Genomic DNA, 15,210 nt, shown 5'->3' on the forward strand with positions numbered 1-15,210 from the left:
CAGACTAGGCCGGTCGGTATTTCCCTGTACGCGGACAACATGGTCCTCTATGTTCGTGAGCCGCAACGCTATCTTGCTCAGGTCATCCGTGAATATATCAAATTTGGCCTTTTTTCTGGGCTCCAGATTAATTGGGAAAAGTCTGTTATTATTCCCCTGACATCTGTCACAGCCTCGCCCCAGATTGAATTCCCACTGTTGTGGTCTGAGGAACCAGTTAAATATTTAGGGGTGTGGATCCATCGGGACCCTGCGGTGGTGGTAAGAGAAAACTATGGCAGGGCATATTCGGTGTTGGAGCAGCAAATTGACCGCTGGGTTGGCTTGCCGTTGTCCCTGGCAGATCGTATAGCACTGATAAAGATGGTCGTTCTTCCGAAATTTTTATATCTCTTTTGTAATATTCCCATTCCACTGACGAAATAATTTTTTAAGACAGTTCAAACTCAGTTGCTCAAGCTGGTATGGAGCACAAACAGCAGAGAATCAGCTGGCATACGTTGACCCTGGCATATGAACAAGGGGGATTTAATGCACCGGATTTTTATGCCTATTATTTATGTGGGCAGGCGCAATATGCATACTATTGGTTCAAGCCTCATGCTTTTATCCCACATGTAGCTGTGGAGGAGGGGGACGCGAACCCGGTCCCCTTGAGTAGCATCATCACTCACACTGGTAGACAGACGCCTAAATCTGAGATTAACACGATAGACACTACCATTGCAGCGTGGCAGGAAATTGGGAAACGAACACACAAATTACCACTTTACGCCCCAGCATTACCCTTAGCTGGGCATGCGGCCTTATCGGTGGCTCGTGAGAGTGGCTCTATCACAGCTCTTAGAGAGGCAGGTATTACACTCATGAGCGATCTGTATCCAGGAGGCATGTACATTTCAGGCAGCGATTTAGATTACATACAGAACCCCACGCCTTTATTCCAGTACACTTGTTATAGACTCAGGCGTGCAATGAAAGATCACTACGCTAGTTTTCCTGCCGAACCTGAGACGTTGCAAGCGCTGCAACTGGTTTTAGTAGCCCCAAACCGGAAGAAGCTGGTAACTAAACTATATAAAACAGTTCGGGGGGAAACACGTACTGGGCCTGATCATAGTCTAGAGCGCTGGAATGCAGAGATATCCCCTCAGATAAATGTCGCAGAATGGCGGCAGATCTGTATGCTAACCGGCAGACTGACTTCGAATTGCAATCTGCGTATTATTCATTTGAAATTTATTCATCAGGTATATCACACCCCCAAGAAGTTGCACAAGATGGGACTGAGGGAGACGGCCTGTTGCAGAAGATGCAGGTGGGACGGAGCGGACTATCTTCACTTGGCATGGCACTGTGCCTCGGTATTTCAATATTGGGGAAAAGTTACTGCTCTCATAAACACTATGACTGACCAGGAGATTCAGTGTGCGCCATTAGTGTGTCTGCTTGGTTATGTTCCACATTTGAAAGCTTTGCTGGGTAGATTTGTCAGGGTAGCCCTGCTGGTAGCCAAACGGCGGGTGTTATTTACATGGGACAGCAGGCAGAGCCCTAAAGGAGATCTGTGGCTTAAAGATATGGTTTATTGCCATGAACAGTTGGAACTATACGCAGAGGAATTATCGGCGAATTCCCAGCCTAAGGACATATGGGCTTCCTTGCGAGAATATCTCCTGAGTCAGAGCGAAACGAACTTGGTCTAAACATGCAATAACTTGTGTACATTAATCTGTATGTGAATAACCGGACTGTTACCTTCTGTGGTAAGATCTTGGGACGCAGTACACATGTGGACAACACACAAGATCATTAGAAGAGTACTGTACTTGACTGGTATGTTTTCTTATTATTATGTTATTATGTTGTTCTTTTTCTATTTTGTGTATGGAGATCAGGGGGATATGCCCTTATCATTTACCATTGAGAATTGTATACTTTGTATCACAGGGTCTATTTTCAATAAAAAACCTCCTAATAAAAAAAATACAATAAAAAAAAAGACCTATTTAGCTTATCATTTGCTTGCTTCAGAGACAGTTGTTAATATAATAATCTCTATCAAATGTATACTATACAACACTCAGAATATATCAATGAAACATTTCCAAAATAGCATTTACTTGATGGTCGTGTAGATTTTCTTGCATTTTTTAAATACATCATACACTTGCTTCAGAGACAGTCCTTAATAAAAATAGTCTCCATCACATGAATACATTGCTGGGATATCAATGTAATGAAAGCAGATCAAATACATGTTATTAGATGTTTTTAGAATATTTTATATAGAATGGAGTTTGATTGTTATCTCTCTCACCATTTAAAGATAGTGATTTTTTAGGCTGTTTTGCACATCCAGGTTACACCTACATTTCTTTTATTAGACAGAGCCCTTCAAGATAGTACCTTCCTAGGAGCACCTGGGTACCCTCACAGGTGATTAGCTGCGCTCTACAAATTCACATAATATAACGTATAATCAGCATAACACATAGTGCAGGTACAAAAACGTGTGTTTTTAGCACACACTATTTTGAGGTTATGCTTATATAGCGTAACGCATTTTTTATTGCCCCCTTACATCCATTTTGGTTATGAGCAAGTACTTTTGTACATTAAATATGATTCTAATTAAAAAGTATGGTATTTGTGTACCTTGGTAAGCTAGACTAAGTTTCTGTAGCAACTGCATAACTGCATTTGATTTAATGTGTTGTATCGTCTACTAGAAGCCTCTTGCATGGTATTAGCCCTGCTTAGTATGTTCTATAACGTCATTATAAGATAGCGATGATTATTCATGATGCTTTAAATTATCTAGTTATACCTGAATGACTATCTCTGTCCGTATTGGTTTGCAGTTATGACTTTTTTATACGTCTACACACTACCTCTGATTTAAGTCAAACACTATAGCAGTTGTGAATCTCTATAATCTAGCATACGTTCTTTTTTAGTGACTATATGATAAAATGGGCCATTTTTGCATACTATATACCTCTAATATGGTATGTTTTTACCCAAACAAACAAGCTCTGTAACAATATTATATAGTGGCGATAACTATCCAGGTCACTACTATATTGTGTATTATACACGGAACGCTGGATGGGGTGAATCTGCTCTGCTCTACTACACTGATATTACCTTAACCTACATAGGGGAAAGCCGCATTTGATGAGCTGTGATCACCCAAGTATAATATAAATATAGAGAAAAAAGGTAATTTACCGAGTCCTGGACGATTAGAGGAAGGCTTAGCTACAATTCGCGATGTTGGAGGGAAATAAGACGAAGCCCTGTATATTTCAATCTTTGCCCTGAAGAAGTCCTCCGGGACGAAACGCGTCGGCTACGCTGTATGTGTCTTTTATATATGTAAAGAAGAAAAGAATCCAATAAAGAAATAATTTTGAAACAACACCTGCTGAATGGACAGACATATTTTATGATCATAAAGTGACCTTGTGGAGTGCTGGATCACAGTGATTTGTTGACAAGTTGTAGGGTCTTTGATCCTAAGGGGGTTTAGGGGTATTTAACCCCATGATCCTTAGCACCCAAAATATTTAATTTTCTGACCTGATGTATTGATCTGGTGCAATCATTCTCTGCCTTATACCCCGTTTTCTTTTGTATATTGTGTATTATACTTCAGAAATCCACATCAACTAGGTTACTTTTAAGATGCTGCTTGCTTTCCCTCATTTAGTGAGTTCAAATAACTTATCCTATTTTCCTATGATTTCCTACTCCAATATGACATGACAAATCTGCCAACCTTGTTTACTTCCAGTGGATGGAGACTTGGAGAGGATTAGTTAGGCCACTTGTAAATCCTGAGTAACCTTTATCAACAAAGGACCTCTATATAATGCGCTTGCTCCACACGCTGCCATGTGTTGTATACGTTTTCCTAGCATGACGTACGGGCAGAGAATACTATGGGATTTCAAGCACTTTGCCAGATGTCTTAATAAGGACTCGTATTCTGGCCCTATGAAAAATTAGTCAGGCTTATTATCTTTATGTGCATTTGATATAATGTGGCTGTGTTGCTGACCTTACATGTCAGTAGAAGATAGTGATAAAAAATAGGATGTGCCCAAATTCTGAGTATTACTCAATTGATTTATAATAATTAGGGTTCTCCTGAATGGCATTTGCTATGCGCACGACCATGTTTCTTTTGTGAAAAAGGATTATGGTGTCATAAAATCTCACACAATATGGATAGTATATGTTATCTCTGAATATTAACATTGTATTTGAGATAGAGATTGGTTACAATGTGCCCGCAACATGATTGAACATGTAATCAAGGACAGGATTAAATGTAAAATGTTTAAAGGCGGGACATAGTAGTAAGCTCCGTGTAAATTATTTTGCAGACAGACTATCTGATACAAGGTATGTACACATATTCATGTCTGATGATGTTTTATATAATGTAGAATAGGACACTTTATAGATGCAGACAGGGAATTGAAGAACATAATGACTATTACACAGCATGAAACTCAAAATTCAGAAATCAGACAGAATTATTGCATTAAGAAAGGTATGCTTCAGCCATCTTTTTATTATATGAATTTTCCCCTATATTGTATGTACTGAATATTGTATGTCACTGAAATGTTATTGTGTTATTACATGAATGGATGGGCTATGCGTTCTGGCATACAAATGACTAAACAGTAACATAATTGAAGCACATGATGATTTTTTACATAGGTTATTAATTAACATATAGAATTGATTGTTAGATCTTTAATAACTTATAGCAGAGGTCTGGCTTCTGACAACTCGTTTCCTGCTACTCTCCTTTTTGGTATGACAGTCTGAAGATGCATATTATAGGACCCTGTGGGACCACTGACAAAGTTCTAGATTGCCTAGGTACTGGCTACACCTGCCCCACTGTAGGAAAGGGCCCCCTTTTCACATGGTCACCCCCACTTTTTGCCTGGTAATTGATGCAATTTTGACAGAAGTGCACTGGGTTTCTGCTATTCAGGTCCCCAGTGCCAGATCTTTTCCCCTAAAACTGTGTAGTTGTTCCCCAATTGGTACTGAAGAGGGTCCCTGAGGGTTGCAGCATGTATCGTGCCACACTGAAAGACCCTTCACCACACTCATGCAGACTGCCATTGCAGGCTGCGTGACATGGTGCGGACAGAAGTGAAGACAAGACATGGCACACCTCCTGTGTGCCATGCCTGCAGACACTGCATGCAATATATGTAAATCACCGCTACAGCAAGCCTTACAGCCCTATGGCAGGGTGCACTATATAACATGTGAGGGCATAACTGCGTGAGCAGATATGCCCCTGTGCTGGTCAGTTCCATTACTGCTAGTATAAGTGAGGACAGCTTCTGGGATGTCCAAGTCGATTTTTGGACTTTACCAGTGAACAGGGAAGCCATCTTGAGTATATGTGCTGGACACTGGTGACGACAAGTTCACCAGCTACATGATGGCTTCCCTGAAACAAAAGATGAGAGGTACCCCCTGAAACCTACTAGTCCACTAGTGTGCTAGCTGACTGGTCCAGTCCAGCCTGCCACCACAGACACACTTCTGATCCCTAGGAAATGAGAGCCCTGCTCTCAGAGGTCAGGAACAATGCCTGCTCTGGCAGGAGGTGTTTATACCTCCTCCAAACAGGATGGTTATCAATCAGCATACCAAGGCCGGAAGCTTCAAAGCCATGCTGCTTTTGATATGCTACCCGGCATGCCCGAGAACTGGGAAATGCCACCCCCTCCCCTAAGGCTCATTTGGGACCTGGACAGGTGGGAAATTAGTATACAAAGTAGGCGTGGAGCACACCCAGGTCAGTCACACACCTAAGGTGAGCTGCCTGATGTGCCCCACTCTAGGATAATCCCACCATCTTGGTGATGGTAGAATTTAGGAAACTGGGATAGGGTGACGCCCACTTCTCACAGGAAGAAACCCTGTCTGAGGCACAGAAACTCAACAATTGCAAAGACTCAACTCATCCTGCAACTGTGCATCCTTCACAAGCCCCGGAGGGTTGCCAGCATTTTGCCCAGTAGCTGGCATCTCCATTGGAGTAGAGGAGCTACTCATCTGCAAACTGCAGGCACCGACTGCAACATCCGGTTTAAAGAAGCTGCTGTCCACTAGGCCCACCAAGCAGTAGCTGCCCAGGAGAAAGTCAGTGCACTCAAGGGGGTCAGATCAAATTTTCTGCCAAGCTTAAAGACACCAGGATCTCCAAGAGCCCTCCTGCATCAATATCCGGCATACCAGACACTTACAGCGCCCAAAGCTTTTTGAAAGTCCAGTCTGGACTCCAACAACATCACCGACAACCAGCCGACTGAGGATATCAGCATTACAGAGACCAGCACCGAGAGTGATCTAGCTGTCCTGTCTTTGTCCCCCTTGCTGGTCCTGATGATCGACACCAGAGCGCACCTTGATGCACGAGAGCCAGCCCACTACAAACACTCTGCACATGGGCCGCCCGGCATGGGCCTAAGGAAATGGACTGCTCTTCCATGTTCCCAGGGCCCTCACAACCCGAGCCCCCAGCGGGAGCTTCCGGACTTGTCCCCAAGTCCCCCTTTGCAGCCTATTTCCAAGTGGCTCCCCTTACCTTCTACCACGTAGCGTGCAAGGCTAACAACCCATCTAGCACCTCTGCACCCAGACTCACCTGGGCAGGTACGACCAATCGGCTAACGGAGCTTTGGTCCTTGTCCCCCTACCACCTCACGACCAAATGGGGGTCCTACGGAAACGCATTGCAAGTATATTTATGTAGGGAATGTTCTTTCACCCATAGGAAAGCATTACACGTAAAAAAATCACTGTTGGTTAACATTGCTAAAACTATAAAAAGTCTATTCCGAAAAAGTACTTACCTTATTACGCAGTTCTTGGGTTCAAAATATATATAAAAATACCTATTATTTTTCTAAATTGGTGTGGATCTCCTTTTTGAGCGTGTGTATCATTTATTGACTCTGTGTGTGCAACAACTGTCTAACAATCCTCTCTGATAAGCCCAAGACTGCACAACAACACTACCCTAGAAAGAGCTCCTTGGGATTGCTAGAGCAAGCCCCTTCCCACTCATAAGGAATACCTGGACTCTATACACAGCATACCTCTTTTTGGTATACTATATGAAGAAACAGCTTCCTACACCAACCATCACAGAAATCATCCTACTCTATTGCATGTGAGCATCTCACAAATGTACTGTAAAGTCATACATTGAGATGTGAAGGCATACAAACAGACATTTCTCCAGCTCTCATGCTCACCTTTGCTTCCGTTTTCTTGCGTCCCGTACTAGTAGAAAGGAAATAAACACTGCATTGTGAACAGGGTAGTGAGACAAAACGCTGACAATCACATTACCTGTGCATCTTTTCTCTGTTTATTTACACTTGCTCTATTTTTCCATTACCTTTATTTTGTTCTCCTCATTATTTTGTCTTTTCTCAGTCTCCATTATCCTTGCTCCCTACTGTCTCTCTATTCCCCGCTTTAGACGTCCTTACCTTTTGTGGCTCTAGGGACCTTATTCAAGGCTCTCTTTGTACAAAACCCTGCATAAAGGTGCCTTACAAAGGCTGGTTACTTCATGTTCTAACAGATCACTCTAAGATGTTAGTCTTAAAAAGGTGTCAAAGAAAATCAATGTAAATCATATCCTATCATATGCACACATTTTACAATGGAACTCAATTTTGGTACTGTTTTTGCCGATAAGCAAATGCAGCAACGACCCCCCCCCCCTTTTTTTTTACATGTGTTAAAGTATATATATATACATATATATATATATATATATATATATATATATATATATATATATATATATATATATATATATATATATATATATATATATATATATATTCACTGAAAAAACCATAGGTTTCACACACGTTATAGTTAGGAATTAGCATTTAAAAAGCCTTGCAAATTCACTGAAAAAACCATAGGTTTCACACGTTATAGTTAGCGGAAATTTTACTGATAAAAAAAACAATGAAATTCCCCCGTTATAGTTAGTGCAGGCAACTATAACTCACGCGACCGCAATCCTCTGCTGATGCTAATACTGTATTTAGACACTTATTTGCCCATGTCTTCTTCCATACATTTTTAGCTATACATATATTACAAATATTTTTTTTTCATAAAGACACATATGTCATCAGCAGAAGATTGCGGTCGCGTGAGTTATAGTTGCCTGCACTAACTATAACGGGGGAATTTCATTGTTTTTTTATCAGTAAAATTTCCGCTAACTATAACATGTGTGAAACCTATGGTTTTTTCAGTGAATTTGCAAGGCTTTTTAAATGCTAATTCCTAACTATAACGTGTGTGAAACCTATGGTTTTTTCAGTGAATTTGTACGGTTTTTTAAATGCTAAGTTACTTTACGCCATTCGTGGCGTGCGCGCCCACTTAATGCAGTTCGTTCCGTGCGCGCACGGTGCGCTTCGCGCACCACGCGCCCACTTTACGCAGTTAGTGCCGTGCACGCACGGTGGGCACGCGGTGCGCTACGCGCACCGCGTGCCCACGTTACGCTAGATGGGCCATGTACGCACGATGCGCTTCGCGCACCGTGCGCACATGGAGGACATATGATGCACTTCGTTTTGAAAGGTAATATTTTAATTTTTCGTATATGTTATAAGCCATGCACAAATGGTGCCCTTCCGGCACCATTTGCACACGGGGTGGAGAGAGTGTGGATAATTTTTTATTTTTTTATTTATTTTTTTAATATTTTAGTTTAACTCATCTTTTATAAGCCATGCACAATTGGTGCCCTTCGGGCACCAATTGCACACGGGGTTGGGAGAGTGTGGATAATTTTTTTTTTTATATAATTTTTTACCGTACGCGTACGGTAAGCGTAATCGGCGAAATTAGCGAAAAAATAAAAATTCCGTTTTTGGCCTTGGGGGATCTTTGGGGACTCCCTCAACATTGCTATGTGTGTGGGAGCTGTCTAAACAGCCCCTTTACATGTTTTTGTGCTTTATATTTTAAACATCACTCTCAGTGCGAGAGAGAAAATGGCGGCCACCGCTTCCTGGTTTCGGCCGATTCGAATGTTTACTAAGATCTAAGAGCCAATCAGAATCGCGCTCGCGCACGCCACCGTACGCGTACGGTAAGCGTACCGTAAGCGCACCGTAAGCTGGCTCAGATATATATATTGATTTAAAGGCTATTTTTTCAGAATATACTGAACAGATTTACACCAAACCTACAAAAGGCACTTCCTTGACCTGAAGACTACCTCTCTGCCAAATTTCTAGTAATTCTGTTCAGCCGTTCGGGCTGTAGCCCTGTCTAAAGGTCCTATGGAAAAATGCATGGGAAAAACGCGTTTTGGGACCCCCCTTTTATCTCAGCCCCCGCTTGACGAATCCCCCCGAGACTTTCAGGGTAGGAGCGGAGCGTAGCGCCCCACCTATTTTGAAAAATTCGCGAGGATTCGTCGACCGGCGCCAAAGTTATTCAAAATAGAATGTTGCGGATTTCCTATGGAAACATGGTCCTAACTATAACTACCTACTGGCGACCGCCAGTAGGTAATATATATATATATATATATATGTGCAAAAGTCCGAAATAAGTGCGCTCTCAGTCCAAAAACCACACACTCTCAGATATGATGTGACAAAGTTTTATTACACGACGCGTTTAAACTGTATCCACAGCCTTGCTCACGTGAATGGTGCACTGACTCGAAAACACACACTAAGTAATCACGGACATCGCGTCATAGTCAAAGACATAAAGGAAGGACATTTCGTGAAAACACAGTGGCGGCCATATTGAGAGTCCCAAAAACAGTTCGTAAATTACGAACTGTTTTTGGGACTCTCAATATGGCCGCCACTGTGTTTTCATGAAATGTCCTTCCTTTATGTCTTTGACTATGACGCGATGTCCGTGATTACTTAGTGTGTGTTTTCGAGTCAGTGCACCATTCACGTGAGCAAGGCTGTGGATACAGTTGAAACGCGTCGTGTAATAAAACTTAGTCACATCATATCTGAGAGAGTGTGGTTTTTGGACTGAGAGCGCACTTATTTCGGACTTTTGCACAGAGGATTGCCAGCACGCTCCGCTGGCGTGTACGCCACTTTCCATGGGTGCCAGCTGTCTGGAAGGGGCTTTTTCTCTGAGGATATATATATATATATATATATATATATATATATATATATATATATATATATATATATATATTGTAGGAGAGTAGGGTCTGCTTTCTATGGTCACCCCCACTTTTTGCTTTTGCTTCACTGGTTTTCGACTTAGATGTGGCTGTGGGCCTGCTAATCAGACCCACAGCCCAGCTGTTCTCTCTCTAAATTCATACTATGTACTTTAGGTACATAACCCAATTGGTAAGGATCACCTTCTAGGGCCCTGTACAGTGTACCTTAGGTACCCAGGGCATAGGTGTACCCTAGGCCTACCACGGGCTGCAGCATGTATTATGCCACCCCTGGCTGGCCTCCCATCATGACATAACTGGCTGATCACTCAGCTGGGGCAAGGTCGTGTAATCACCCCTTGCTTAGGTGTAGTATTCCTATACCTACCTTATATATAGACACATGGGTAACCTTTCAGTCACTCCTATGGCAGGCCTTAACAATCCTGAAGGCAGAGTGCTTGGTAACATGTGAGATGGTGCTCTAGCATGAGCTGAGCCTGTCTGCAGCTTTCGGAACCATGTCCTTATAGCTGTTCTATGATATCGCCTACCATATACTCTTAAAGTGCCTTATAATCCTCGCGGTTATGGTAACTATGGTTTGGCTTTATCAAAACATGTTGTGTAAGGTGTCTAACACTTTGGAATACTACCCCAACACCATTTCTGGCGATGAGTATAGTATTCCTCCCTTCTAGAGGGAGAAGACATGTTGAAGACCTACTACCCGGTTAAAGTTAACCAGAGCCCCAGCTTCATAAAATGGATGCTGCTGCCACAGACACAAGTCTGACCTCCTGCTGCTGGGAGTCCTTCCAGCGAGGGAGGCTTGGATAATAGGTTTCCTGCCTTGGGAGGTGCTAGCACCACCCTAGATAGGACTTAGTGTATTGGGGCAGGGAGGGATGAAAGAAACGAGACACTGCCTGGGGCACACAAGGTGTCCCATGCATAGTCCGGTTCAAACCGGTGCTGGGGCACTCCAGCCCCAGTCCTGGCACGAAACTGGACAAAGGGAAGGGGGTGTAACCACCCCCCTCCCTGGTCACACCCATAGGAGGGACCTAGCAGGTAACCCAGCCCCCCAGATTAGTATAAGAGTGGGAGCTGAGTCCCTAGGACTTTAGATTATCCTGAAAAACTGCAACTTGAACAGAAACTCTGGACCTTCGACATTCGACTACGGAAGAAGACTGAAGAATCTCCCTTGTGGCCAAGGAGTGACCACCCTGTGCAAACAGGCACCATCAAGCGACCCATCAAGCGACCTGCCGTTTGCTTTGCCCAAGTTCTACGAGGAACCGACTACAGAGCCTGACCAGCGCCTTGACTTCCAGACTTCTCCGACCCTGATCCACATCCCCAGCAAAGCTGAGATCTGTGGAGGCGACGAGAGACGTGGGACCGGCTACCTGGGAAAATTGGCTACTAGCTTCCAGCGCAGCTTCTGAGGCATCCTCGAAGTTGTGCTCTGGGGATTGAGAAGCCCCAAACCCGAGCACCATCTGCACCGAAGATCAGCCGTCCACACTCCACGAGTTCTGCGTGGGGCCCTTCTGCATTTTCCTGCTCGACGCGTCTGTCCGGTTACTTGCCCGTTGGCTAGTAGACTCAGTGATGACGAACCCTTAACCTTCCACCGCTGGTTTGGCTCCTCCAGACTGGCCCTTGCTTCCCTGCGAAAGAGAAGCACCTCAGGCCTTCCTGGTCTGCAACAGAAGCGAATCCTTCATCCTGCGTGGGTTGCGCTTGCCAAGGCTTGCTGGGTCCGAACTCGACATCGACGCCGCCAACAGCAAGAACCTTCGTGGGGCAGCTCGGCTTCTGGTTCTGGTCATCCTCGACGCCTCCTGGTACCCGTGGCTGCTGCGACAAGCTTCACCTCTTCACCTGCATCTTCACGACATCGCCTGGTTCCTTCCTGGTTCCTTCCCGGCTCCTGGCTGGGGACCTAGACTCTGTCCCCTCTGCTTGCAGGTATCCTTCTTCTTGATTCCAACCTTGGAATCCACTGGACACTCTTCACTGACTGCCTGTCAGCATCTTTTCTTCAGGCATCCATAGGAGTCGACGACGAAACCCGACGCAAGTTCACACCTATGCACCCGCAGCCCATGGGCCAGGTAAACTGAGTACTCCGGTGCTCACAAGGGTATTGACTATCCTAGGGTCTAGTTTCCAAGTCTCTAACTCCTAGCTCCTTCCGAAGTGTCCTAAAAATCTTTAATTCTAAACACTACTATTTCTATTGACTTTAACGCATTACGCGTGAGTGTTTCCACTCTGCACCTGAATCCCGTGGGCCTCCCACTTCCTAGCAATTGGTAGTATAGTGTACCCCCAGCGATTCCCTAGGCCTAACCTGTGTTCGTGACAGTGGTCCTTATACCAGTTACTTAGTATATGGTTTGCGTGGCCCCTAGGGCCTAACTGTATTACTTACCTGTGTGACTTATGTATTCTTAAATAAGACTGCGTTGTACTTACCTCGAATCTCATAAAGAGTGCTGAGGGTATTTTGACTAGAATAAATAAATTCTATTTTTATATATATCTATTGTGGTGTCCTTTCATTTGGTATTCAAGGGATTGCAAATGCTATAACAGCTGGCTTCACATGCCATACAGAGTTTAGCCTAAGACTGCTCTTGTCCATGCTACCACTAGGATAGCTGGTCTATAAGGTTGACTTTACAACCAATCACCATAAGGGTTGTTTGGACTGCTACAGGGTGTACACTAGAACTAGTGACATCATATATTAGGCCAAATATATATATATATATATATATATATATATATATATATATATATATATATATATATATATATATATATATATATATATATATATATATATATATATATATATATAATTTTGATTCCTGAGTTGCTGTTCTGTTTCAACACACAGGTACGGACCTCTTAAGTTCTGCAGAAACGTTGAAATAACGCCGCTTCAAACAACAGGGATAGCTTCTTGATGTCTTTATTCAGCCATAGTAAAAAACAGACAAGTGTCCGCGGTCGCCAGTAGATAGTTATAGTTAGGACCGTGTTTCCATGGGAAATCTGAAAATTCTATTTTGAATAACTTTGGCGCCGGTTGACGAATCCTCGCAAAATTTTCAAAACAAATGGGGCGCTCCACTCAGCTTCTACCCTGAAAGTCTCGGGGTGATTCGTCAAGGGGGGGCCGAGAAAAAAGGGGGGTCTCAAAACGCGTTTTCCCCATGCATTTTTCCGTAGGACCTTTAGTCAAAGATACAGCCCGAACGGCTGAACAGAATTACTTGAAGTTTGGCAGAGAGGTAGTCCTCAGGTCAGGGAAGTGCCTTTTGCAGGTCTGGTGTCAATCTGTTCAGTATTTCCTGAGAAAATAGCATTTAAAAGCATATAAATATCTATACGCGCGCACCGTACGCGCACGGTGCCGTGCGCGAGCGAAATTCTGATTGGTTGATAGATGTCAGTAAACATTCGAATCGGTCGAAATCAGGAAGTGTCAGCCGCCATTTTGTCTGTCGCACTGAGAAGGAAAGGTGGAAAAAAGGTGGAAAACGTGAAAAGGGGGCAGGGAAGAGAGTTCCTGACCCCCTTGCGTTTGTTAGGGGGTCACAGAAGGAACCCCAAGAGCGAAAAAAACATTTTATTACTTTCGTAAAAAATCGCGGAGAGCGCGCACGGTGCGCGCAGCGCACCGTGTGCCCATTGCGCGGAATCGCGTGCCCATTGCGAGTGCACGGTGCGCGCACAGTGAAAAACCTTGAAAAACAAAAAATTTTCAGAAATACATAACTTAGCATTTAAAAAACCGTACAAATTCACTTAAAAAACCATAGGTTTCACACAGGTTATAGTTAGGTGGACATTTCACTCATAAAAAACCAATGGAATTCCCCCGTTATAGTTAGTTCAGATAACTATAACTCGCGCGACCGCCACTCTATCACAAGGATCATCAGTGATGTCATGAGTGATGCCATTGACCATGTCATGAGTGATGTAATGTGTGACGTCATGAGCAGTGGATTGCGGGCGCGCGAGTTATAGTTATCTGAACTAACTATAATGGGGGAATTTCATTGGTTTTTTACGAGTGAAATGTCCACCTAACTATAACCTGTGTGAAACCTATGGTTTTTTAAGTGAATATATATATATATATATATATATTATCTACTGGCGGTCGCCAGTAGATAGTTATAGTTAGGACCACGTTTCCATAGGAAATCCGCAACATTCTATTTTGAATAACTTTGGCGCCGGTCGACGAATCCTCGCGAAATTTTCAAAATAGGTGGGGCGTTGAGCTCCGCTCCTACCCTGAAAGTCTCGGGGGGATTCGTCAAGCGGGGGCTGAGATAAAAGGGGGGTCCCAAAATGCATTTTTCCCGTGCATTTTTCCATAGGACCTTTAGACAGAGCTACAGCCCGAACGGCTGAACAGAATTTAATGAAACTTGGCAGAGAGGTAGTCCTCAGGTCAAGGAAGTGCCTTTTGTAGGTTTGGTGTAAATCTGTTCAGTAGATTCAGAGAAAATAGCCTTTAAATCAATATATATATCTGAGCCAGCTTACGGTGCGCTTACGGTGCGCTTACCGTACGCGTACGGTGGCGTGCGCGAGCGTGATTCTGATTGGCCCTTAGATCTTAGTAAACATTCGAATCGGTCGAAACCAGGAAGCGGCGGCCGCCATTTTCTCTCTCGCACTCTGACAGGGGTTTGAAAAACAAAGTGCAAAAACATGTAAAGGGGCTGTTTAGACAGCTCCCAAGCACCTAGCCATGTCGAGGGAGTCCCCAACGATCCCCCAAGTGAAAAAAGGCAATTTTAATTTTTATCGAAAATTGCGCCGATTACGCTTACCGTACGAGTACGGTAAGAAATAATAAAAAAATAAAAAAAAATATCCACATACTCCCCACCCCGTGTGCAAAAGGTCCCCGAAGGGCACCTTTT

General features: G+C 43.6%; 1 protein-coding gene across 4 annotated transcripts in view; it reads right to left on the reverse strand.

Annotated features, from left to right (window-relative positions):
* Positions 1-15,210, reverse strand: part of C4_2H19orf38 (chromosome 4_2 C19orf38 homolog) — a 146,359-nt gene that overhangs the window by 38,763 nt on the left and 92,386 nt on the right. For 3 of the 4 annotated variants that reach the window (XM_085600667.1, XM_085600665.1, XM_085600666.1), the window contains exon 6: positions 7,308-7,335. The exons of the other annotated variant lie outside the window; for it this stretch is intronic. In XM_085600667.1, the coding sequence (XP_085456793.1) occupies positions 7,308-7,335 (28 nt within the window). The remainder of the gene's footprint in view (positions 1-7,307; positions 7,336-15,210) is intronic. 4 annotated transcript variants of the gene reach the window in all.

This window comes from Triturus cristatus, chromosome 4_2 (assembly GCF_964204655.1).
Source record: "Triturus cristatus chromosome 4_2, aTriCri1.1, whole genome shotgun sequence".
NCBI classification, from domain to species: domain Eukaryota; kingdom Metazoa; phylum Chordata; class Amphibia; order Caudata; family Salamandridae; genus Triturus; species Triturus cristatus.